This window comes from Taudactylus pleione, unplaced genomic scaffold (genome assembly GCF_031769625.1).
Source record: "Taudactylus pleione unplaced genomic scaffold, aTauple2 ptg000236l, whole genome shotgun sequence".
Lineage (NCBI taxonomy): Eukaryota > Metazoa > Chordata > Amphibia > Anura > Myobatrachidae > Taudactylus > Taudactylus pleione.
In genome coordinates, this window is record NW_028284638.1 from 2,374,122 (window position 1) to 2,399,460 (window position 25,339).

The following is a 25,339-nucleotide window of genomic DNA, read 5'->3' on the forward strand; positions in this document are numbered from 1 at the left end:
TAATCTTATTTTCTTTTTATTGACTTCAGCTCGTTTATGACACTTTAATGTTTGTAAGCGGCTGTACAAAAGGATATTAATCATGAATAGACAATCGTTGCTCTAAGGCACTAGTGTGTGAACATGTATGGTGCAGAAATAACAGACCACCACATGAGATGTCAATCAGCGAAAAGCACGTGTCACAATCATCATATAGCAAGGACTATAAAAAGAAATTATATATACACATTAGCAGTGCAGTGAGCAAAATTATCTATATTTATAAAATCCTTCCCCAGTCTTCTTTCCCAACTTCTTTTCAGCTACTAGTTTATTAAGCAACTCGCTCGGTGCAAAGAGGGGATTTTCAGGTTCCATCTGGTGCCAACCTGAATGTTCAAGGAAAAAAAAATAAAAAAATATATATATTTATAGAGAGCTAATAATAATAATAATAATATAAAAAAAATATATATATACATACACACACACACACACACATACATACATACATACATACACATACATACAGTCAGGTGCATAAATATTTGGACATTGACAGAATTTTCATATTTTGGCCTCTATTCACCACCACAATGGCTTTCAAATTAAACAAACAAGATGTGCTTTAACTGCAGACTTTCAGATTTAATTTGAGGGTAATTACATCCAAATCAGGTGAACGGTGTAGGAATTACAACGGTTTCTATATGTGCATACCATCAATGATGTATTTACTGGTGTCAAGGCCAACGTAATCCAGCAGCTCAAAGGGACCCATTGGGTATCCAGCTCCCAATTTCATTGCCACGTCAATGTCTTCTTTTGATGCATGTCCTACAGAGAGCAATATTCAGATGTGACCGAGCAGACATCACATGCTGCCTGACTAGGCAGAGGAATTATACTAAACATTCTATTGGTCAGGCAGCAGTTTCCATTAAATATAGCTGAACTGAAACAGAAAATCTAGATATAGTTACAAGGAACAAATTCATTAAGCCCCCATTGCACAAGCCGATTTACAATGTGAACCTGCATTAACTCAGGTAACAATACATTTATGTGCAAAGAATAGATGAAAGCGTACAATACACCGGTAATAGAATAAATAAGAATACAACTAGTTTACGCAAGCGATAATCTGTAAGGTTTGCATAACAATGAAGTTGCAAGTCTTTATGTGTTACACTGAATGCAACATACATAATTAGTATTCTTGTAAAAGGCAAAATAATTCTATAATTAGAAGGCTAGTAAAAGTGGATGCTGCAAGCAGAGTAACAGTCAATAAACAGGATCCCAGGAGTATTATGGGAAGAAGTGTCCGGAAAACTGGCGGCTGAGAAGAGAAGGGTCTGGAATCAGAAAGGACAGGACATACTATTTGTATACAAGAAATGAGGAGAAAGGAAAGATTTAGGGACAAGTTATACAATACTTTTACAAGGAGGATCGGAAAAGCACAAAAGATTTAAGTTTCCATAACGTAATATATCCCCTTTGTAGCAGAGTGTTTTCTCACCCCTGTGCCAGCCGCTTTTACTAGTTTTTGCACTGGTCACATTCCAACACGAATATCAGTAATTCATTTTGTATGCCAGTGGCATAATGGCATAAGCTTTAGTACTGATTGAAGGCAATATTTAATAATATAAAAAAAAAAAAAAGTTTGTTTGGGAGAAAGTACATAAAATGCATTAGAATGCAAATATAACAAAAAAGGTGACCCAGTCTTTTTATTTTTCAGGCTTAAAAATATAGATTAATGCCTTCTATAGCAGCAAGAGAACACTAATGCATTAAATTAAAATGGTAGCATCTGAGCAGTTTTGAAGTTACACAGGGCATATATTATGCAATCATTGGCGGATGAAGCCAATAATTGCATAGTGTATTCCCACGACTGATCAGTGATGATCGAATAGTCTGGATTGAAAAATCTTCCAACGTGCCCAACTGATCCGATCATTGGTTAGCCATATCTGGTAGTGTATGCACTGCTGGGGCCGACTGCCCATTTCCCCTGTTCCTTCACAGGAAAGGAGCTGGGAAAGGTTTCCTCCCCAGTCGAGGAAACTAGATATCGGGACCAATACACTGTGCAATATCTCAGTGTATGGCCACGATATCTGATGGGTTACAGGCTCAGATAAAATGCCAGTCAGACCGTCATTTTATCCGACCGTGTATATAAATAGCTTTAGGCTATCAGCATAGGAGCACTCGCCTACATTAGCCAGGGGAACGCTGAGCTTCTTTGTTGCCAAATATGTTTACAGAGCATATCACCAACTACAGTATGTACAGAAACACAGAAAACGCATCAAGCGCCCTATGCTAAATGCATACTTGTATGTGTGAAATTATTATTAATGGCACACAACAGGTACTGTATTGTGACAGACAGATCCAGTGTCTTTGGGATATGAAAGCTTCATTTTGCTGAAGAAAGTAAACCGATTGTGGCCAGAAAGACCACAGCTAGAATTTCATACTGTAGTAAATTGCCAAGAGTACAACAGCAGTTTGGAACCCTGCACAGGACAAGGTGCAATGATCATAAATGAAAGGATCAGGAGATAGTCCTATCTGCTTAGAATCCCTCATTATTCCATAAATGCATAAGGTTAATATTAAGTCTCAATGGGCACTCTTAAAGCAGGACAGACGCACTTTAACACCGACAGTTAAAAATATAAATAAATGTAAGCAAGTACAAATAAGTTTCAACATTGCCTGCGGCATTCAAAAGAATTACTGCTTGGTAACATAATACAGTGCTACAGGAGCACGTCTTAAATACGTAGGCGGAGATGTAACAAGCCTTCTAAAGAGTGCAGAACTGGACTAATGATAGGTAGAGGCAGCCAATCAGCTTCTACCTATCATTTTATAGAATGCACTTAACTGCTAGCTAGGAGCTAATTGGTTGCAATGATCAACTGCTCCACTATTCAAAAGGCTTGATACATCTCCCTCATAGCGCACTACACAGGGAAGCTTTACAAAGCAAGGACAAAGTTTAAGTTTCTTGTTTTCTCTATGCCTATGTGTACAAGCCCTTAAGGCACTGTCATGTGCACATTATCCATTCGCCAGGAAAAGTAGCTTGGGAAAAAGTTCAACACTTCAGAACATTCTCCTACAGGGAAGAAAAACAACACATCTACCCCAATATAGCTCTACCTCTAAGCCAGAGTTTCCCAAACTCCGGCATTATAGTCCAGCTTTTAAGGATATCCATGCTTGAGTCCCGATGGTTAAAGCAAACTGACTGAGATACTAAGTAATCTGAGCTCAAGCATGGATAGCCTTAAAACCTGGACTGTAAAGGTGGAGTTTGGGAACATCTGCTCTAAGTAGTTTTCACCATGCTATTTAATCACTACGTGCCAAAAGCAAGACAGACTATTACAGCCGTCAAGGCAGAAAACCTGCTTAAGTGACATCTTCTATAAGAATATAAAAAAAATTGGTGCAGTTTTCAATTGGAGAGCCTAAGCATTTACAGCTTAGAAAACGAAATCAGATTTCTTATTGATTACTATAAGGCTACACACCTGCCTACACAGTTACCTGCACACCAGTTTAGATAAATACTTTTGAATTTGGAATGAAATAATCTACCCAGCAGAACATTGATGTAGACACCTATTGGGCCAGAATCGGTATGAATTACCACCGGAAAAGCCAGATCGTCCCTAGGTAAGTATTTACTGACCTAACCTCCTCCCCCTAACCCTCCTGAGGGGTGCCTAAACCTAACCCCCCCTTCCCCGCCGCCTAAAACCAAGTCCCCCCCCGGGGGTGCCTAACCCTAAGGGGGGACCTGCGAGTCCCTAAGTCCCCCCCGGGAGCCCTAATCCTAACCCTCCCCCCCCCCCCCCCGCGGCTGTCCGCAGCAGTGCCCGGCATCACTTCGATTGGAGACAGTAAAATAGCAGGCGTCTAAATTTAGACGCCTGTCATTTAACCCTAGCCGGGATAAAGCAGTCGTGAAGCCGGCCGTCGTGGTCGCGTCCGCCGGCTTCCCGTCTGCACACCATTGGGCCGATTGCCACACAGAGAGAATGCGGTAACGTACCTCGCTCATAAAGCCGGACTGATTCCATTAAGTAAGGCACCAGGAGCCGGTTAACAATGAACCCAGGAGTGTCCTAATGAAGAAGTAAGAATATTAATTCACACAAAGGGAAGAGTGAAATGACTTACTGCACACATGCACTTTACAGTGGAAGCACTCCACACTATTGCCTTGAGGAAAGCTTATCCATTCTGGCTAGTGTGACCAACAGCGCCGAAACAAGGGACTAATGACCCGGATTTCTATGAAAGGGTGCAATAAAGGCCGTACTGTGCGGCAGTACTGTACAGTGAATGCGAGAAACCACAAACATGAAGCCCTATTTAATGTCAGTACAATTTATTCATTTGAAAACCAAAATCGCTTTCCTCTTTACCTTACATGACACAGGAATTTTTCCAAGTGCTTTACTGAAATCCGTGAGAGAGTCAAGAGTTGCCTGGTTTGTCATTGGGGTCTTAATAATCTGAAAGTAAAGATAAAATAGATTTAATATAGGCGCATCAAGCTGGCAAATATCATCCCTTACCCATATCGCTGAACTTAACCTGGTGAAGAGTATTTTCTTATATTGTGTTAGGTTGAGGTCTTACCTGTCAATGGCGAGGTTGAGAGTAGACATTATCTACATTTTCCATTCTGCCAAATCACATCCAATCAGATTGTGAGTTTATCCTCACACACAATGCCAGGAAAGTTTAGTGGAAACTTGTGAGAGGATCTAACTCCTGGCATACTTGTGGCAGCTGGATGCACTCCTAGGTGTCTATTTAAGACCCAATGCAGTTTTGCTCCAATAAGTTACATCTCATAGTGCTGCTAATAGCCGTTAGCAGCGCTATCAGTTCATTCAACAAAACATACGCCGCTCAGTCTCACAAGAGCTGTGACCCATACACAGGAGGAATAAAATATGACAGGCTCGAATACAACTGATGACTTGGTGTGTGCAATATAACCAAGATTTTATCGCAAACCTGCTTCTCGCATTTACAACTATCTACTTATTGTAGATTCATATGTCTATATCTGCGAATCAGGAGCATTCTGCAAGCGGCTCTTTTTAACACAGTGCTACCTTTGGGAGATATACTTAGCCTCTCAGATACAGATGCAGAAGGCATACTGTTTAAAGATAATCTAAAGACAGCAGCAGGAGTAGAGACATCCGAACAACTTGTTGCACAGTTATTACATTTAAGAAAAAAAAGAAGTAGACTACTACCTGCACGGAGTGACCTTATCGGCCCCCAAGGGCTTCCGTATAAAAAATATCCCAACAATAGGACGTTACAACCCTGAATTTTGTAAAAAGTGGGCAGCAGTGTTAAACAAGTGCTCGTTTCATTTAATTCTGTTGGTGGTTGAAGAATCTGCTCAAGACTTAACCATTACAAAAGAGAAAATGCAAGATTTTGAAACATCTTATTTTAGATAAAATAAAAGCAGACACCAACATTGAATTATTTAATAATCTTCAAAGTCAAATAGAGAAATATAAAGCCGACTTGATACAATTTAAACAAGCTAAATTACAGACTGTGAACCGCAACTACGCAGAATTCAGAGTATATAGCTGGGCGTACAATAGAGAAAGAAAATTTGACAGACCACGTAAACAATTTCCACGGTCTAAACAACCTTTTTTAGACACAGAAACCTCAAGTGGGGGTATCAGCTCAAGCGAAGCAGAATGTGCAGAGGCATCTACGAGCAAAGTTGTTTTGACGACCAGGGCAAGAAGCGATTCCACCAACGATCCAAGACTCGGAGGGGCAGCCAGTGGGCGAGGGAAAGGAAAAACAATTTACAAACGGAGGAATTCATTTTTAATTTGTCATCAAGAAGTTTATCCAACGAAGAATATTCGGTACTCAAAAAAGGGTTATCCTATGTTCCTACTAATCATCCAGATCTCTTTAAATCTAAAGTAGACTTATACAAATTCAATAGGAGACTTAAACTAAAGGAACATTTTGCAGATACTCCCAGTGAATTGGAAAATCTTCTTTTGAACCTCTCTCACAGAATCTGTCCATTAAATATTTCACGACACCGATGGATAAAATATTGATTTAAGAAAAATATAAACCTACAGTATTAGAACAAACCTGAGTGCTCAAGAGAATAAAGCCTTGAATAACATAGGCAAATATCAAGATATAGTTATTCGCCCCGCCGATAAAGGCGGGGGCATCGTAATTCAAGATTTAGTTACGTATAAAAATGAAGCATATCGCCAACTCTCAGACGATCCAACGGATTCTTTTAAAAAGGAACTTGACAATATTTTACAAAATGCGATGCTCTATTTACCAATTGTCCTGTAATTCCTGTCTTCTATACCATACCCAAATTGCATAAAGATGCACAAATGCCGCCGGGTAGACCAATAATAGCGGCCAAAGATTGTCTGTACTATTCTGTAGCGGAATACTTGGACTTTTATTTACAGCCTATAGTTCAAGCACAGGATTCCTTTTTGAAAGGCACTACTACCTTTTTATGCAAGTTACTGGACTTTACCCCAGCACCGCAAAATGTTTTGTTATGTACCATTGATGTGGTCAATCTATATACCTCCATACCACATACACGAGGTTTAGAGGCAGTGACATCCTGTCTGGTGGATAATAATTTGTACAAAGGTCCAGATTTGGATTTTTTTTTATGTCATGGTTAGAAATCACGTTGATGAGAAACTACTTCCTTTTTGATTCCAAGATTTATTTACAGTGCTCTGGTTGCGCTATGGGGTCCTACGTTGCCCCGAGTCTGGCTAATCTATTCATGTCCAAAGTAGAAAATGAGCTATTTTTCTCACAGCGAGATATTGCAGATCACATTATACGGTATTGCTGCTATATCGACGACATCTTTATAATGTGGCAAGGAGATGAACAAAGTTTCCAGGAATCAACGGAATATGTGAATCAACAAGACACTGCCATTAAATTCACCTGGCAAAGCAGTAAGTCAAAAATTCACTATTTAGATGTTGAGGTGTCTGTGGATTCTAATATGGAAATACATATCACCCTTTACCTCCAAGCCCACAGACCGTAATACCCTTCTGCATGGTACTAGTGATCATCCTGAAGCAGCTAAGAAAGGGTTACCTTACTCGCAATTCCTAAGGATTAGGAGAATTTGCAGTTATGTGAAGGACACAGAAATTCAAATGGAAAAGATGCTGGACAATGGCATTGGGATTGTGTTATGTCCAGCTCAGGGGTTGCCTCAATCATTGCCTGGAAAGGCACCTGTGGGAAGCCATTTTAAGAACTGCAAACACACTGGGAAAACTGAGTCTGACGGTGAAATAGTCGCCCAGCTTATAGGCCCGGGGGTGACTAGTGTTAGGGTTCCTGGACGTGCGAGTCCACTGAAGAAATATTGCTGTATTGGAAGACATTGTGTGACATCTTGCCTGTGAAACTGCCATATCCTGTGTACCTGCCTGTGGTGAGCAATAAAAGATACTGATGGATTTTACCCAGTCTATTCTTGTCACAATATATTAGATTATTTAACTATACATACATACATACATACATACATACATACACACACACACACACACACAGCGGGTAAAATAAGTATTGAACACATCAACATTCTCAGTAAATATATTTGTAATGGGACTATTGTAATGAAATTTTCACCAAATGTCAGTAACAACCCATGCAATCCACACATGCAAAGAAATCAAACCATAGATGTCCATAAATTAAGTTATGTGTAATAATGTGAAATGACAGGGAAAAAAAAAAAAGGGTATTGAACACGCTTACTGAAATGTTTTTAATGCTTCTTACAATACCCTATATTGGTAAAGGCAGCTTGAAGATGCCTCCTATATGGAGAAACTAGTCGCATGCATTGCTCAGGTGTGATTGTGGCCCATTCTTCCATACAAACAGTCTTCAAATCTCGAAGGTTCCGTGGGTCTCTTATGAACTCTGATCTTTAGTTCTTTCCATAGATTTTCAGTTGGATTCAAGTCAGGTGATTGGCTGGGCCATTATAGCAGCTTTATTTTCTCTCTCTGAAACCAATTGAGAGTGTCCTTGGCTGTGTGTTTGGGATCATTGTCTTGCTGAAATGTCCACCCTCGTTTCATCTTCAGCAACCTGGTAGATGGGAGCAAGATTTTTCAAGAATGTCTAAGTACATCCTTCCTTCAATTATATGAAGTATGCCAGTACCGTATGCTGAAAAACAGCCCCACATCATGATGTTCCCGCCTCCAAACTTCACTGTTGGTATGGTGATTTTGGGGTGATATGCAGTGCCATTTCTCCTCCGAACATTGTGTGTGTTATGGCATCCAAAGAGTTCAATCTTGGTCTCATCTGACTAGTCTATAATCGCCCAGTATTTCACAGACGGGTGCAAATGTTGTGCAACAAACTTTAAACAAGCTTCAACATGCTTTTTCTTCAGCAATGGAGTCTTGCGTGGTGAGCGTACATACAGGCCATGCCGACTGAGTGCATTACTTATTGTTTTCTATGAAACAACTGTACTTGCTAATTCCAGGGGTTTCTGAAGCTCTCCTCAACTGGTCCTTGGAAGCTCTCCAAAAGTGGTCCTTGGAAGCTCTCCACAAGTGGTCCTTGGCTCTTTGACAACTCTTCTGATAATTCTTTTCACTCTTCTGTCAGAAATCTTGCGAAGAGCATCTGGTCGTGGCCGGTTTATGATGAAATTATGTTCTTTCCACTTCCAGATTATGGCCCCAACAGTGCTCTCTGGAACATTCAGAAGTTTAGAAATTCTTCTGTGACAAATGCAATCAGTATGTTTTGCAACAATAAGGTTGCAAAGGTCTTGAGAGAACCCTTTACTTTTACCCATCATGAGAAGTTTCTTGTGTGACACCTTGAAAATGAGACCCCTTTTTATATGCCATCAGTTGGGATTGAACCAGTTTATATTAATTTGCATTGACAAGGGGCAGGATTGCTTTCTAATTACTGATAGATTTCAGCTGGTGTCTTGGCTTTCCATGTCTTTTTGCATGTGTTCACTAATTTTTACCTTGTATCATTTCACATTATTACACAACTTAAATTTATGAACATCTATGGTTCGATGTCTTTGCATGTGTGGATTGCATGGGTTGTTGCTGACATTTGGTGAAAAAAGTTGATGTGTTCAATGCTTATTTTACCGTATGTATGACATATCACTGTACACAGCTATCTAGATATATAGAGAGATAGCACATCACTGCATTTACAAACTTAATTCTCAAACACCTCAATACTTGACAAGACTACAAGATTATACAGAAAGGAAAGATTCAGAAGGTTTAAATAACAAATGGTACTTACATGACAGAGACCAGCTTTGTTGAATAGTAATTTCATGGTATAGCCTGGCAAACTACAAATTAGGTGAAAATATATGTGCACTTGTGCTTCACATTAGTTCTCCTTATGGCTGCGTAAAACTTATTGGCTACATTCTCCTAAAGTAACAGACAATGGGTTTGATTCAGCTTTGGGAATAGAGTAAGACAGAGCAAGTAATGGTGCATCTTGGTAAAACCATGCTGCACTGCGGGTGGGACAGATATAAAATGTGCGGAGAGATTTAGATTTGGGAGGGGTGCGTCCAAACTGAAATTTAAATTGCAGTGTAAAAATAAAGCTGTATTGCAGCATGGTTTGTCCAGGTACACAGTTACTTGCACTATCTTACTCTATTACCAAATCTGAATCAGCCCCAATGTGCAAAGTTCAGTCTCTTAAGTGACTAAATTTTCCCACTTACCTCTACAAGCTTCATCATGGGAACTGGGTTGAAGAAGTGTAGTCCCCCAAACCGGTCCTGTCTGGTAGTGGAATTAGCTATATCAGTTATTGGCAATGATGAGGTGTTGCTGGCAAATATGGTATGTCTGTAACAAGAACAGGCAAATAACATCAGCCAATTGAGGAGTTGGCAAATATACTATGGTCATATACAGCAATACCCCTTTTACTACTGCTTGCTATATAAAAGTTTCAGTATCTATATTATACATTTGGCCCATATGCCAATTTTCTATTTTACCCAATGGCAATGTGCTACAAAACAGTTATTTAAGTCTAGAAAGTGAACTGTCAATGTGTGATGAGAGGAACGTGTGTGTATTATATATGACACGTTTTAGTTTTCCTAGCCATTCAGCACTTCATTATCTAATGACAGGACAAGTTAGCTACTGGAAAAGGAATAGTCACTCAATTTCTTGCTAATCAGTTCACTTGTCCAAAATAATAATCACTATTTAGGAAACATTGCTGTCTGATGTAATGCTATCAGGTGGGGAACATTATTATCAGACTCCTTGCAGGACTGAGCGTTAGCTGGTTTGCAGGGCACTGCACCATGCAATACTGGAAAATGAGCAGTACTACTGGCTGCTTGATTAAGTTCTTTTGTAGTGACATTGAGAGAGGAAGTAGGCTAGAAACACACACACACACACACACTTATTTGTGCAATATAAGAGTATAATCAATTGGGGAGTATAAATGATAAACTGAATAAGAAAAAATGCATGGGGTTCTTGAAGCATTGGTTTTTAGAACTACTGCCATAAGCATCATACAAGTAAAACTAGACAACCTTGCAATTAACACCTAGAATTGGGAAGAAGCCCACTTTTCAGGTTACACCGATTTATGTGGTAGAATGTGACGGAGTGACATACTCTGGGGCAAATTTATCCAGCTTCCTGAAGAGCTCATTTTTCACTTCCAGGTTCTCAACAATAGCTTCCACCACCAGGTCAGTGCTGTGTACCACGGCTGCAGGGTCTGTGCTGGTGCTGAAGTTTGATAAGGTTTTCGCAATGAACTGAGAAGCAGCCTGTAAAACGGTAGTCAGAAAGAAAGCTAGTCACACACAAGCAGATTGAGGGAGTTAAACTAAATTTTCATACTAAGAGCAACAGTCAGCAAAAAAAATAAAAAGAACACAGCCGTTACAATACCAAATTATTACACTGCTCCACTGGACTAATAATGGTATTTGAGAGTCGTTGAAGATGCTTAATATGAAGAGAATTTAGACACTTAGGGGGGTAATCATTAAAGCTTGGAGAGAGATAAAGTGCTAACCAATAAGCTCCTGTCATTTTTCAAACAGCCTGTAAAGTGACAGTTAGGAACTGAATGGTTGGTACTTTATCTCACTTTCTTTCTCTCCAAGCTTTTAGGAATAACCCCCTTAAATTATTTGAATACAATCCAATATAACTTAGAACAAAAGTAGGCTGATTCTGAGGTGGGAGTAAAGCAAAACAAACAAGTAACCTTGCGCCTTGGCAATACCATGTTGCATTGAAGTGGGCAGATGTAAAATGTACAGAGATTTAGATTTGAGGGGGGCGTGAGCCAACTCAAATCTAAATTGCAGAGTAACAATAAAGCTGTCCAGCATTTGTGGCTACATGCAGCAGCAACCGGTATTTACTCTGCATGCAAGAAAAAAAAAAAAAAAAAGCAACATGATTTGTCCAACTGTAACATTACTGGTTTTTATGCTTTGCTCACAACTCAGAATCAGGTCCTAAATGTTCTACTGCTTCTAAACGTTCACCATTTCAGTACTATATTATCCCATAAATAATGCAGCCTCAGAACATACATTACACCTTTTAATTTATTTATTATCAGTTATTTATATAGCGCACACATATTCCGCAGCGCTTTTAATGTCATGTCCCTATTTTTATGCATATCCACTTTTATGGGAAGCACATGTATTTGCTCTTCTAGCTTCCAGGGTTCGTCAGGGCTGCTAAAGATGTCATGTCCTGATGGGATGACCCTCTTAGCTCTGTATCTGTCTGTTAGTACCCAGTCTTGAGTCTCATTTGATGGCCATGTTTAAAGCCCAGCGTGCTTTACACTGACTATGGGTGCAGTTTTTAATTTTCATCTGTAACCCCCCAGGGAGCTCATAAAATAGCCTTTAGTACTATTTTGGGACATAATTTCTAGAATGAGACATCAGGTGTGCAGGGCATATTTACAGAGACGTGTGCCTTTAGAGGGGAGTGCTGCAGAGCATTTTGCCATCCCAAAAAAGCTGTATACTCACACAATAGTGCAGGACAAGAGGACTGAGCCTATACTTATTGCACCTTCCGGGCACATTGTATAGGAGGCACATTGTATAGGAGGCAGATTTCTACAAAAAAACAAAACCCAACCACAAACATTTAAATGTACAATATGGATGCCTGAAATATGTTCTAGTCGTCTCACTTTTCATTTAGGACATAAATGAGGCTTAAATGCACAGGGAAAAAGAAAAACTTGTAATGAAAGGATGTTTGTAAACCGATGGTAGAACGGAGGAGGTGACTCTTGCCTTTCCGCTATGGTGGATTCTTTACCAAAGTGTTTGTAACAATTCATAGCACAAGTGAGGTGGTTGCTTTTCTTTTTTGCTAGTGTTTTAATTAATGACTAAGGTCTGATTCACTTTTGATCGCAGTTGCTAATACGCACGCAATCGGCCGATTGTTGCATTCTGCACATGCATCGCAGTGCGCAAACTAGCTATTGCGATCTGGACTGTGATCGCAGAGGCTAATTGGACCCCCCGCAGAGTGATTGACAGGAAGCACCGTTTGTGGGTGGTGACGGGGGTGTGGGGTGGTCGGGGAAACGCAGGCATGCCAGTGCAGGGGCATGCATAAATTATCCACAGCGATGCCTTACGCAGCCTGAGGTCTCATAGCGTGCGTGGTTGTTAGCAATTTGTGAGTAAGGTCAGGACTTGTGCAAGTGTGCGTGAGACTGCGATAGTACTCAATTGTACTGATGGTTTTGCTATTCTGCCAGTATTCCAGATGTGTGCAATGTAAAGTGGGCGTCCTTATGTTGTGCTGAGTTTGCATTGCGATCGCAATGGATTAGCATACTATTGCAATTGAACTGTGTGCGTACGCAATATTGCGATCCGTAGTGAATCAGGTCCTATAAGTGCACATCTGTTATATATTTATTCCTCAATAACCATAAAATATTTTAAAACAGAAATAAAATACCAGAATGTCACCTCAGGCTTGTCTGCAAACATTTTCTTGGAGACTCTTTTCAAGCTGTCTTCAATACTTTTGGCAGATTTTTTTAAGATGTCCTCAGTCTGGTCCACTAATACTACAGTATGACCTGTAGCTGCAGCCACCTGCAAAGAACAACGACATGTGATGTGAAGAAGTGTATTTTCAGGAAATGATAAAGCATATATACGAGAATCAATTTAAACCCAATGCATAGGAATATTTTCGTTCAGGCATTTTTCTGCATGTTTGCATATTACATGGCTTGCCATTTTCCCCCTTTTTTAAAGTAAAGCACTGGCTCTCCAGAAAAAAGATAAATAATTTTTAATAAGTGTCATTAAGACATACTGTATGTATGTCTTTCAGATGTGAAAAATGTGTGGGAAGTGCACAGAAAACAGATCCTTTGTTTTTGCCCATGTGTTTAATGTTCTTAAAGATATATCGGTTTTATTTATATTAATGATGCATAATTTCATTTGCTGTGCAGATTTAGTGTATCCTGCACTCTGCATGCCTAATTAGCAATGTAGGCTAAAGCTGAATGTTATATTAAGCATGATAATTTATGAGGACATAGTATCCTGGACATGTAATAAATACACCCATTCTGACAGACGGGATGCGGTCAGAATGCCAACTGCAAAATCCCGACACTTGTCAGAATTCCGGTGCTGGCATCCCGATCGCCGGAATCTCTAAGGCAAGTACTGGGGTTAAGCACTAGGGGGAGGGTTAGGCTGCACGAGGAGGGTGGAGGTTGGGTTTAGGCTGCAGGGAAGGATAGTTATTTTTAAGCACTAGGGGGAGGGAGAGTTAGGGGTTAAAGTGGGCTGGAACTGCGTTTCGTCACTTCTATTTGAAGACTGAACCAGTTCCGCCTCCTCTGACCCACTCAGCCCGGCGCCGCAGGGAGGCTCCGTTTGCCGGGCGCCCGCTGAGATTTTGTTACCAGCAGGCACCCGGCTCCTTCATCACAGCGCCAGCCAGAGGCTGGAGTTCACTCCTCAGCTCCGGCTTCCGCAGTGCACTACGGGAGAGACCTCATGACGTCTCTCCCATAGTTCAGACTAAAGGAGCAGCCAGGCGGACTTTAGGCAGCGGACGCATGTGCGGGGCTTAAGGTATGTATTTGTTTTTTTTCGTGTAAGCGGCTTCACTATAGGGGGCACTACGACTGGGGGAATTACTCAGGGGACACTACTACTGTGGATACTGCATAAAGGGCACTACCACTACTGCAATGAGCATTATGTGTAATGGGCTCTACTGCTGTGGGCATTGTATAAGGGACACTACTACTGTGGACATTATGTGTATTGGGGGCAAAAATGTGGGCATTGTGTAAAAGGGGGATTATTGTGTCATACATGAATAAGGGACACTACGCAGTGTACTGCGAATCAGGGGTGAATCAAAATTGTGCTACTGTGTGGTGTAATTTTAAATACTATTGTGTAACCACGCCCCTTTTTTGGCGCACGCTGTCCCTTTTTTTAAACAAGCGCAGAGGGGGGTGGTGAGTTGCACCACTTCTCTAGGACCAGTTTAATCGCTGGTTAGGCTTACTTACCTGGGAGCGTCGGCATTCTAACCTGGTCGGGATGCCAGAGTCTGTATTCTTAACGGCGGTATCCCATACCCAACCATGACAGGCTTACTAAAATTAGTTATTTACTTTTTGTGTTTTTTTAATACTTGTTCTTAAAGTATACATTATGAGAATTTTATGTACTATACAGAATAAGGGGAATTTTACTGAGCAGTTGATCACTACAGGAAACTACTGGAAAAGTAATTAGGCCTATCCACTAATAGACATAGAAACGAGAGCTGTCGTTTCTATGTCTAGTGATGTTCCTAGACTGAACGTTCACTCTAGGCATGAGATCACATGCGAGTGTCCAGCGTCATCAGGCTGTGACTGTGTCGTTTCCCTTCGGCAGTGGCTGAGTTGTGTGCTGTGTCATGCAGAGAACACAAGGAAGGCGGAAGGAGGCAGAGGTGACTGTACCCAGCTCACAGTATTTGCTAGGTGCTCTCTTCATTGCTGTCTCTTCCCCGTACATGCTGAACCTGAAGGGACCGTCAGGTTGACCAGCATGTACAGGCGATGATAGATGGCAAAAACGACCAGAGGGCACGCGCATTGCTGGTTTTTGACATTTACATGCCCGATTTGCGGGCGATTAACAAGCGATTGCACGATAACGACGTCGTTATCGTGCAATCACCTGTCAAAATCACCTAGTGGATAGACCAGTTTAGTAACTTCCTAGACAAAGTTATGCAACTAGAGAGCTATGTGCGTGCAATAATTAAACTTAATTTTACCTTTTAGGTGGTTATTTCTTAACAGAAATGTTATGGGAAGGAGGAAATATTTGAACCGTCCTGCTCAGATCTAAACATAACACTTGCCCATGTCCCTCACATGTTTATTTGCAGACTTGTGTATGCATCTTCTTGAACCTAAAAACAGGACTGTGTGAAATCATTATATTCCCACTGATTTGGCATTAAGCTATTGCTGCGTGTCAGTGTTTCACCACCATAAATCCAAATGTGGAAACCCAAGTGAGTGTTGATTGGTGGCGGGGTGTCTCCTACTGAACTCTAGTACTAATTGGGAAGACAAGCAAAAAAGTCAATATCAAAGAATGATTTCAGATAGGTAACATGTATTCTCCTAAATGAAAGTGAGGACGTCCTGATAAAGTCAGAATGTATATTTTTAAGATGAATCTCAATGGTGAGGAAAGGAGAAAAAAAAGGCAATACAACAATAAGCAATAGAGACCCAAGGTGAACGGTAACAATTCCAAAGAGCAAAAACCTGCTGAAATCTTCAGTATTTTCAAGGTCAGCAAAGCTAATCATTAACATCTAAGCAGCCTTTTTATTCTCTTTTTAAACTATCAATGTCAATCATATCAATCATTTTCTGGGGAGAACACTGAAGACCTTTATCAGAATCACTGATTATGGTGCATGCACACCTCTGCTGTACAGATAAGCACAAGTATATTTTACAGATCAGCCCTAATACCGGAAAATCATGCTTGGTGAGAGGACTAGTTTCTGAAAAATAGGTAGCAATTTCCAAATACAAAGATCACGTTCCACCTTACCATTTCACACTGTGGGCCTTTTTCTGTGTTAGGGGTATATTTACTAAAGTGTGGGTTTTTAGAAGTGGATATGTTGCCCATAGCAACCAGAGTCTAGCTATATATCTTCTAGAAGGTTATAAATAAGTAGAAACTCATTGGTTGCTATGGGCAACTTCTCCACTTCTATAAACCCGCACTATAGTAAATATACTTGTTTAAATTAATATATTTAATATATATTAGGTTAAAAAAAAATGTATTGCACATTCACGAGTTGTCGCAATCCACGTCTTTTTATGGTCTTTAACACAACACGAGACAATGCGGACAATGGTGGCCGAGACCAAGGCTGGAGTGGTTTGGTATGGAAAGTTGAAACTCACTATATGCAGCGAGTTTGTTGACATGAAAATATGGAGATCACAACACGAGTATAATGCTACAGCGAGTGGCAAGTTTAAAGTTGTAACACAAGCACAATTAAAAAGCTGTAAGTAGCATTACACCTGTGTCGGGATCCCAGCAACGCTGGGCAATGTAATACAAATTCAGAAATACAGCAATAAAATTATCAATTTTACTGATTAAGACTTTAATAAATTTTTTTTATTGACAAAGGAATGGCAAACTATTTTGAAACTATCTATGATTTTCTATGTCATCTTTTGGACTCAATGTCATTTTTTTTTTTTTTTTTGCAAATGCTACTATTTCATCAAGCAACTTTCGATTTGAAGGATGTTTATAAAAATCATTAAAAAAAATCTCACTGCTTTACCATTCATTTCCGTGGTGTTTTGCGGGTGTGGGTGGGTTACATGTAGCACCCATTGACAAAACTGAGGTGACTTGAGGTCCACAACATTGATTGTTGTTTTATTTCTGCACACATCAGTAGATATTCAGAAGTACTTAGACATCAATGTAGGATCAAAGCAGGGAGTCCCCTGGACTCCCTTTCACCACTATACAATCAAAAGTGGTAACTGCGAGAAGCCACATGTAATAAAGCTGGTTCCAAAGGGGATTCCCAAACAAACACTCTGCTTTGATCAGTTAGAAGAGGGCAGCATTATTGGGCAGGCACAATGTTTTGTATGGGCATGGGGTATCCCACTCGTTTCTACAAGTGTGGATCTGTTTTTTCACTACAGCAGAGGGACCCAAAGCTTAAAAAATTCTATTTGGATCGGGAAAAGCTTTAACCCATCAGGGAACTGCATCATGCACACCTAGAAGTCCGCCGCAGAGCCTCCCAGAGCGGCTTAAAGACAATCCAGGCAGTTAGCTACTCGCTTGCAGAACAGTCTGGAATGCCCAATGGACGTTCCAGCAGGCAGCTACTCAATCATCATGGAAGCAACATTCCCTAGTTGTTGTGCCATGAGGTCACATGTTCGGGGGTGGAGCTGGCACAGAGCAGTGAGGTGCTATGCAACGGCCCTGCTCTTTGATGTCAACATAATTATCATCATCATCATTTATTTATTTATATGGCACCACAAGTGTTCCGCAGCGGCTTATAAAGTACATAAACAAATAGGTGACCAGTGACTTACTGAACAATACAGGACAAGGACATGGATAATATACTTTATTAGCAACCATAACACCCACATAAGCAACCAAGTATTAGGTGCCCTAGTGGTGAGTAAAAAGTAGATGAAAGTAAAGTAGGGAGAAGCACAAGAGGGTAGAGGGCCCTGCTCGTAAGAACTTACATTCTAAAATGGAGGGGCAGACAAACAGATGTGACACAGATGGGGCAGACGGGGAGGAAGGAGCATGGTGCAGCAAGTTAGGATGAGAGCTGGAAGGCTTTGATGAAGTGGTGGGTCTTGAGAGCCCGTTTGAATGATTGTAGAGAGGTGGAGAGTCTGATGGGGGGGATGGCGAGAGTTCCAGAGGTGGGGAGCAGTGCGGGCAAAATCTTGGGAGGCGGGAGTGGAAGTAAATCAGTTGGCATGAAAGGCGGCTTGCATTAATTGAACGAAGAGGGCAGACAGAAGAGTGAAGGGAGATGAGATCAGAGATGTAAATGGGAGAAGATTGGGTGAAGGCTTTGTAAGCGAGCGCGAAAACCTTAAATTGGATTCTGAAAGGGAAGGGGAGCCAGATGTAGAGAGTTTGGAAAGGAAGATGTGCCAAGCAGCAGCATTGACTACAGACTGGAGAGGAGAGAGATGGGAATTGTAGGAGGTTACAGTAGTCCAATCTGGAGATGACCAGTGAGTGTGAGGGTTTTAGTAGCATCCTGGGTGAGATAGGGTCTGATCTTAGAAATATTTTTGAGATGGAAACGACAGGCCTGCGAGAGGTTCTGGATATGTGGTTTGAAGGAGAGGGATGAGTCCAGGATAAACTCCAAGACAGCGTACTATGGGGCTAGATGAGATAGTTATGCCACCAATTCATAAACAAATTGTGGAAAGTGGGGTTATGTGGGAGGGTGGGATGGCCCGAATAAGGGCCATGACTTCCTCTGCAGATACAATGGAGACGGATGATTGAGTTGGTAGAGTTGATCGGGAAAGGAGGAGGGCTGGGGGACTGCTTGGATAAGATGCCCTGACGTATGGAATCCATTTTAGATGTAAAGTAGGTAGCAAAGTCAAAGGCAAGAGCAAGGAGGGGAGATGAGGAGGGAGTTGAAAGTGGTGAAGAGATGCTGCGGATTAGAGGACTGAGAGGAGATGGGTTCTTGAAATATGACTGTTTAGAGAGGGAGAGAGCAGCACTATAGGATGAGAGCATAAATTTGAAATGGAGAAAATCTGCCTTAGAGCGTGATCTTCTCTACTGTCGCTCAGCGGTTCATGAACAGTTGGAATGCCAGGGTTGAGGAGTAGATCTGCGAGTGTGAGTAGTGACTGCCGAAAGCAAAAGAGTACAGAGCAGAAGTAAGGGAGGCATTGTATAAGGAAGCAGCTTGTACAGGGCAGGAGAGAGAAGCGATTCAAGCAGGGAAAAAAAGAAAATGGTGTCAATAGCATCAATGTTACGCTTAGCGATGGTGACTTTTGGAGGTAGAGGAGGGGAAGGAGAGAAGGACAAGTTAAAAGAGAGAAGGTGATGGTCAGAAAGGGGGAATTGGAATAATCAGAAATGTTGCAATGGTGAGTGAAGATCAGATCAAGCAAATGCCCACTTACATGGGAGGGTGAGGAGGTCCTTTAGGAGAGGCCAAATGGAGATGTGAGGATGAGGAGTTCGCAGGCAGAGGATTCTATGGGGATGTCAGCTGGAATATTGAAATCACCTAGAATAATGGAGGGAAAGTCAGAGGAGAGAAAGTTAGGGAGCCAGGAAGCAAAGTTGTCAAGAAACTTGGAGGGAGGGCCAGGGGGGCGGTAAATGACAGCTACTCGGATGTGTACTGGCTGGAAGAGGCGTATAGCATGAACTTCAAATGTAGAGAATGTAAGGGATGGTTCAGAGGGTATGAGTTGGTATGAGTAACCGGGGAATAGAAGGACCCCAACACCACCACCATGGCGACCCCCAGGTTGGCAGGGGTGAGAGAAGGTGAGGCCCCCAGAAGAGAGAGCTGCAGGAGAAGTGGTGTCAAAATCAGGTTTCAGTAATGGCTAGGAGATTCAGGGAGTTGGAGATGAAAAGGTCATGGGTGGGGACCAGTATATTACAGACTGACCTTGCATTCCAGAGGGCACAGGATAGAGGGACAGAGGCCCTGATTCAGAGCCGGACGCTCTGACAGAGCGCTCGCTCTGAATCAGGGCCGGCCTTCTTGTTTTTTAGAGCGGCCTCCCGGCCGCTCGCATAGCTGTGGGTGACCACCCACAGCTATAGCGAACGGCAAGGAAGATGGTCACGATGGTTAAGACCATCGGGCTTGCGACGAGACCCTTGTGGTAAGGTCTCGTTGCCGCAAGCCCCAGAGAGATTTCGGCTCTCACAGAGACGAAATCTCTCCCACTGACATCACTCGTGATGTCAGTATGGCCGCCTCCAAATGGAGGCGTTCACATGGGAACGCCTCCATTTGGGCAGCCACTCCCCCGGCACGCCCACCAAAGGGGGCGTGCTGTCACTCAACATCGATAGCACGCCCCCTTTGGTACGAGACCCAGAGCGACGGATTGCCCGTCGCTATTCGGGTCTCGCGCATGCGCACGACGAAGCCGGCTCCGTCGTGCGCATGCGCACTGGGCCACCATCGACCCGCTGGCGAGCGCATAGCGCTCGCCAGCGGGTCTGAATCAGGCCCACAGTTTGTTGGAGATATGTAAATGAGATTATCAGGATTGCTGTAGCGTGGAGGTTAGATTAATTTGGGGGAACGAGATGAATAGAGTGTAGCGATAGTGCAGGCTCCGGTGCTAGGAGGGGAACCTGTAGAAGGTGGGCAGGGAGGGAGATTATTGGGATGTGGATGGAGGTGGGGTAAAGTGACAGGGAGAGGAGGGTGGGAGGAGAGCAGTGGGGTAGTAGGACCCCGATGGAGTATAAGAGAATGAAAGTGGAGTAATGGGAGAGGATGGTGAGGAAGGCAGACAGAGGAGGGGAGATAAAGGGAGGAGGAAGTGGAGGAGACCTGGGGGAAATGATAAAGGTGGAAGCAAGGGGCAGAACAAAAGATTAGGTAGACACTGAGTGAAGGGGGGGGGGAGTTGAAGAAAACATGGTAAGGATGATTAGGTAAATATGGGAAGAGAAAATGTAAAGTTGGTATGAAGAAAGAATGTAAGAGTGCAGATTTCTAGACATGCAAGTAAAAGTACAGTGTGGGAGAAAGTGTTTGCACAACAAAAGTTTATTATTGAGTATGATCAAAGTGTAGATTTGGTGGGAGCAGAATTTTAATAATTAAGTAGACAGTGGTAGGAGCTAGATGATAAAAGACTAAGCAAAAGAGCGAAGGTAAAAATACATTATTAGGAGAGGTAAACTGACATTAACACAGATACAGTATATGCAAGTAAGATTATATGGAACGCACAGAGCCAGCACAAATAACAACAAGTGAGGCACAAGGTTTATGCAGCTACCAAACAGGGTGTTGAGTGATGAAAGTCCTGGTTATGTAGTCGGAATGGGATTGTTATGCCAGCGGCTGTTTAGCAGCCAGTTCTAATCCCGACAAGGCTAGCCCGGCAGGATGGAATCCCGACAGCAGAGGTAACCAATCCTAACTATTACCTCTCCCCGCCCCCAACCCTCCCTTAAGGGTGCCTAACCGTAACCTCCCCCTGTTAGTACCTAAACCTAGCGCCCCCCCCCCCCAGCTCCCTAAACCTAACCCCCCCCTTCCCCTAGCCTAACCTTCTCCAGGGAGGTGTCTAACCCTAAATCCCCCCGGGGTGCCCTAAACCTAACCCCCCTCATCCCCGGGCTAAGTGAATAATTACCCCGTCCGCAACAATCGGGATGGGGGGGGGGTTGGGGTCCCGGCGTCGGGATTATGGCAGGCGTCGGTATCTCGACGCCTGTCATGAATCCCTAGCCAGCATTCTGCCAACGGTATAGTGACCGGCGGCCTTGTGGCCATCGGTTACATAACTACATCCCATGTAGCCCACAGGATCTTGTAGTAAGGAGAATGTGAACTCGTAATTGTTGTTCCAACTTTGTCCAATTAAAGTTTTGGTTGTTGTTAGATTCTAGTATGTTCCTTTCCCTTCTGTTTAACGCTGTATAACGCCAATATTCGATTTAAAATGTAAAGTGCACTTTTAAAATTTGGCACTTACAAGATTAGACACTCCAGCCTAATAATGAAACACATAAAAAACCCTTGAGAGGAGTCTCCAAAATGACCCAATAATTGGGCATTACCAAAGATAATAATATGGAAATAATACCCCTTTTTAAATGCCCCATCATTGGAACTACTCCGACCAGCATGCACTTTAAAAAAAATTCTAATAATGAAATTGCCGGCCAGCTAAAATGAGTACTCTCTCATAAAGTAACTACTCACTCTGCAGCTTTATCATATCCGATCAAATATCAGATTTCCCCTAGCAACATGTCAGGATCGCTTTCCCATATAGTAGTACGGGGAGAGCGATTCAGAGAGGATTCTCAAAAACAATTTGCCGTCTCAGGATGGCGTGATGAGCCTACTGACGGGAGAAAAGCAGTGACGATTGCTACCTTCCTGCGTCCTCCCTATCTTCTCCGTCCCCTTTATGGACTCTGGCCAGAGGTGCCCCAGGGAAAAAAATATAGATCTGGTCTGCAGAGAGAAGTCTATGCTGGGTCCCATTACCAATACGCCACAGTGGACCACTCTATACATACACTTAGGCCGTGTACACATCTAAACGATGGGCAAACTTGCCGATGGACAGGATGAATTCCCTTAGCCCCGGACTATCCAATATTGCCCTACACACTATGTGACTTAATGAATGATGGAACGATACCTTGTTCCGTCCTTCATTAAACTGCACAGCCCCGCACACATTATCATCTGATCGGCTGTGCAGCACAGCCAACCAGATCTCGTATGTGACCTGCTCGATCGTTCAACTGTGGGTATACAATAAAAGTTATATTGTGTAACGAAACGCGTTGGTAAAGGGTGGTACACATACACCAAGCCTAAGTGATTTGCAACATCCATTCCCCTCGTGGAGCGGTATGAAAAGAGTCGGGCGCAGGGCACGCCGCCAGATGAGAAACATCTAGGAGCCGGCAGTGTGATTTTGGCACTCACGGCAACAGAGAAAAGGAGAGACACTGGCCATCTTGACTGACTGCCAAGAGGGAACTCAACGATAGGGAAAGGTAGGGATAGGTTTTTCTAACTCTACTTTGTCTTAGCACGGGAGAAAATCACAATAGACTCATTTAAAGGGGCTATGAACATCTTAAATAGTTAGAAATTTGAGTGTGTCATTTTACAGAATATATGGCAGCAGATCCGTTTTATGCTTTTCATCCAATTGTTTATATATAGCATAATTTTATTTACATAATTCATTTTATTTGTCCATACTATTTTTAGCCATCCAATATATCTCCTATACATTATACATCTATATTTTAGATTTTTTTTCCAAACCTCGCTTTCTGGTTTACTACTAAACGATCTTCACAATTTGTCATTCCAATATGCCAAATCGTGAAGATCTTGTTCTAGTGTGTACCCAGCCTTACTCTCCATACTGTGTACCCTCTAGCCAGCACTCCAGGGACATACACATACAGTCCACTCGCTATATACATACAGAAACCAAACAATCCACTTCACACTATATATACACATATCAGCAATGGGACAAGGCATATGCCGGATCACCCCAGACTGGACTTCATTGGCACATGTGCAGTATCTGGAGACCAGGACACAGATGCAGTATAGCAATGAACTGATGAGGAGGCTGATATCATGGGACACCACAAGATGGGTGTTATTGAATCAATAACTTCAAGATGTATCGTATCGATATGATGTGATCTGTCTAGAAATTTACCATGACTCACTTGACTATCTACAGTCCTCAAAGGGTTAAATGGAGAACAAGTGTGCACGGTTCTCTCGCATGGACTTTCCTCCTCCTTCTGATCAGGTGCACACAGCATAGCTACAGTGTATTCCAGCATGTGTGTATAGGTGTCCTTGCCCCTGCCAGCTTCCCCTGTGTTTATGTGAACTGTTACCATGCAGAGCACAGCCTGGGCAGAAAATGATAATGGAGGAGAAGTACTAAGTCTTGGAGAGTGATAAAGTGGAGAGAGATAAAGTGCCAACCAATCAGTTCCTGTCATTTTTCAAATACTAGCCTGTAAAAATGACAGGAGTTGATTGGTTGGTACTTTATCACTCTCCAAGGCTTAGTACATCTACCCCAATGTGAGCACAGTAATCTCACCCTTCTGCCGTCTCCTTTGTATATCTGGCTGTCTCACCACCTGCAGTCACACAATATGTGCCACTGCTCTGCCCTCCCCACGTGTGGCTGCCCTCTGCTGCCAGCGGTCGCAGCACTAACCCAATGACCGGTCACATCCAACGAGCACAGGAGAGCAGGGGACAGCTAACTGGGGTCACTTGCTTATGTCTCATACACACCCGCACACACTTAGGGAAACCAGGACTCTCAGCTGCTGTGGAACTGCAAGTCCCAGCCAGCCTACCCCCGCATTGGAGATCACAGTGTATCTGTGTGTTACTGCTACTTGGAGAGAGCAGAGAGCTCCGGCTGTCACACACACATTATTAGCCTCTCCTACCTGGGCTATCCCGGCTCCCATGAGGCCTCCGCCGATCACCGTCACATGTTTGATGACTAGCTTCTTGCCGGCTGCGGCGCTGCTGGACATGCTCCGTACGAGGAGCTGATTGCAGAAAGAGGCCATGGCTGGGGCTGCTGCGAAGGACAAATTGCGAACTGCGCGAATGTACTGGTAGCGGGTGACGCCAGCACGCAGCGCAGGGGGCGGGGCATCACTCAGGATGGAAGGGTGAGAACTGGGAAGCGGCAGCGCTGCAGGCCCTGCGGGAGGGAGAGAGTGAAGCCGGCATAGGGGGTGCTGCAGCGACACCCCCGCACCTGCCTAACCACTCCCTGAAATGCCCACTGAAATCTTGGTTGTTGCTAGATCCAAGTTGGAGAAAGGACCATTCCTGTGTGCAGCCAGCTCTCAGCCTAGGGCAGGGATGGGGGGATTAGGTGAAAGCCAGACCGGACTAGATTCCGGAACGCCGGACTGGGACAGTTCCCTGCAGCGACCTCTGCTGCTGAGGAGCTGTCAGCTATAAAATGCGCGTCCCAACACCCCGTCCAGGGGGTGTGTCAGTGACAGGCAGGGATCGATCATTACAGTGACTCCCTGCCGGACCAGATGCCGGGACGCCGGAACGGAACAGCTCTGCTGTAATGCGCTGTCTGTCCAAGGGAGCCAGCTGTAATCTCTCCCTTCCCCCCAGTGACAGGCTGTCACTACACAATCCCCCGACACAGCTTCTTTGCAGCAGAGCTGGTTCGTTCCGGCATCTGGTCCGGCAGGGAGCCACTATAATGAACGCTGAGTCCCTGCCTGTCACTGACAAACCCCCCAGACGGGGACTCAGGGACGCGCATTATACAGCTGACAGCTCCTCAGCAGCAGAGG

At 43.0% G+C, this 25,339-nt stretch overlaps 1 protein-coding gene across 1 annotated transcript; it reads right to left on the bottom strand.

Annotated features, from left to right (window-relative positions):
• Positions 1-24,925, bottom strand: HADH (hydroxyacyl-CoA dehydrogenase). Its single transcript, XM_088479458.1, has 8 exons — positions 24,458-24,925; positions 13,136-13,264; positions 10,776-10,933; positions 9,851-9,977; positions 4,446-4,535; positions 4,070-4,142; positions 703-819; positions 1-371 (listed from the first exon to the last, which is right to left on the bottom strand). The coding sequence occupies exons 1-8, from the start codon at positions 24,581-24,583 to the stop codon at positions 253-255; spliced, it is 939 nt and encodes a 312-aa protein (XP_088335584.1). The 5' UTR covers positions 24,584-24,925; the 3' UTR covers positions 1-252.
• Positions 24,926-25,339: the final 414 nt, after the last annotated feature.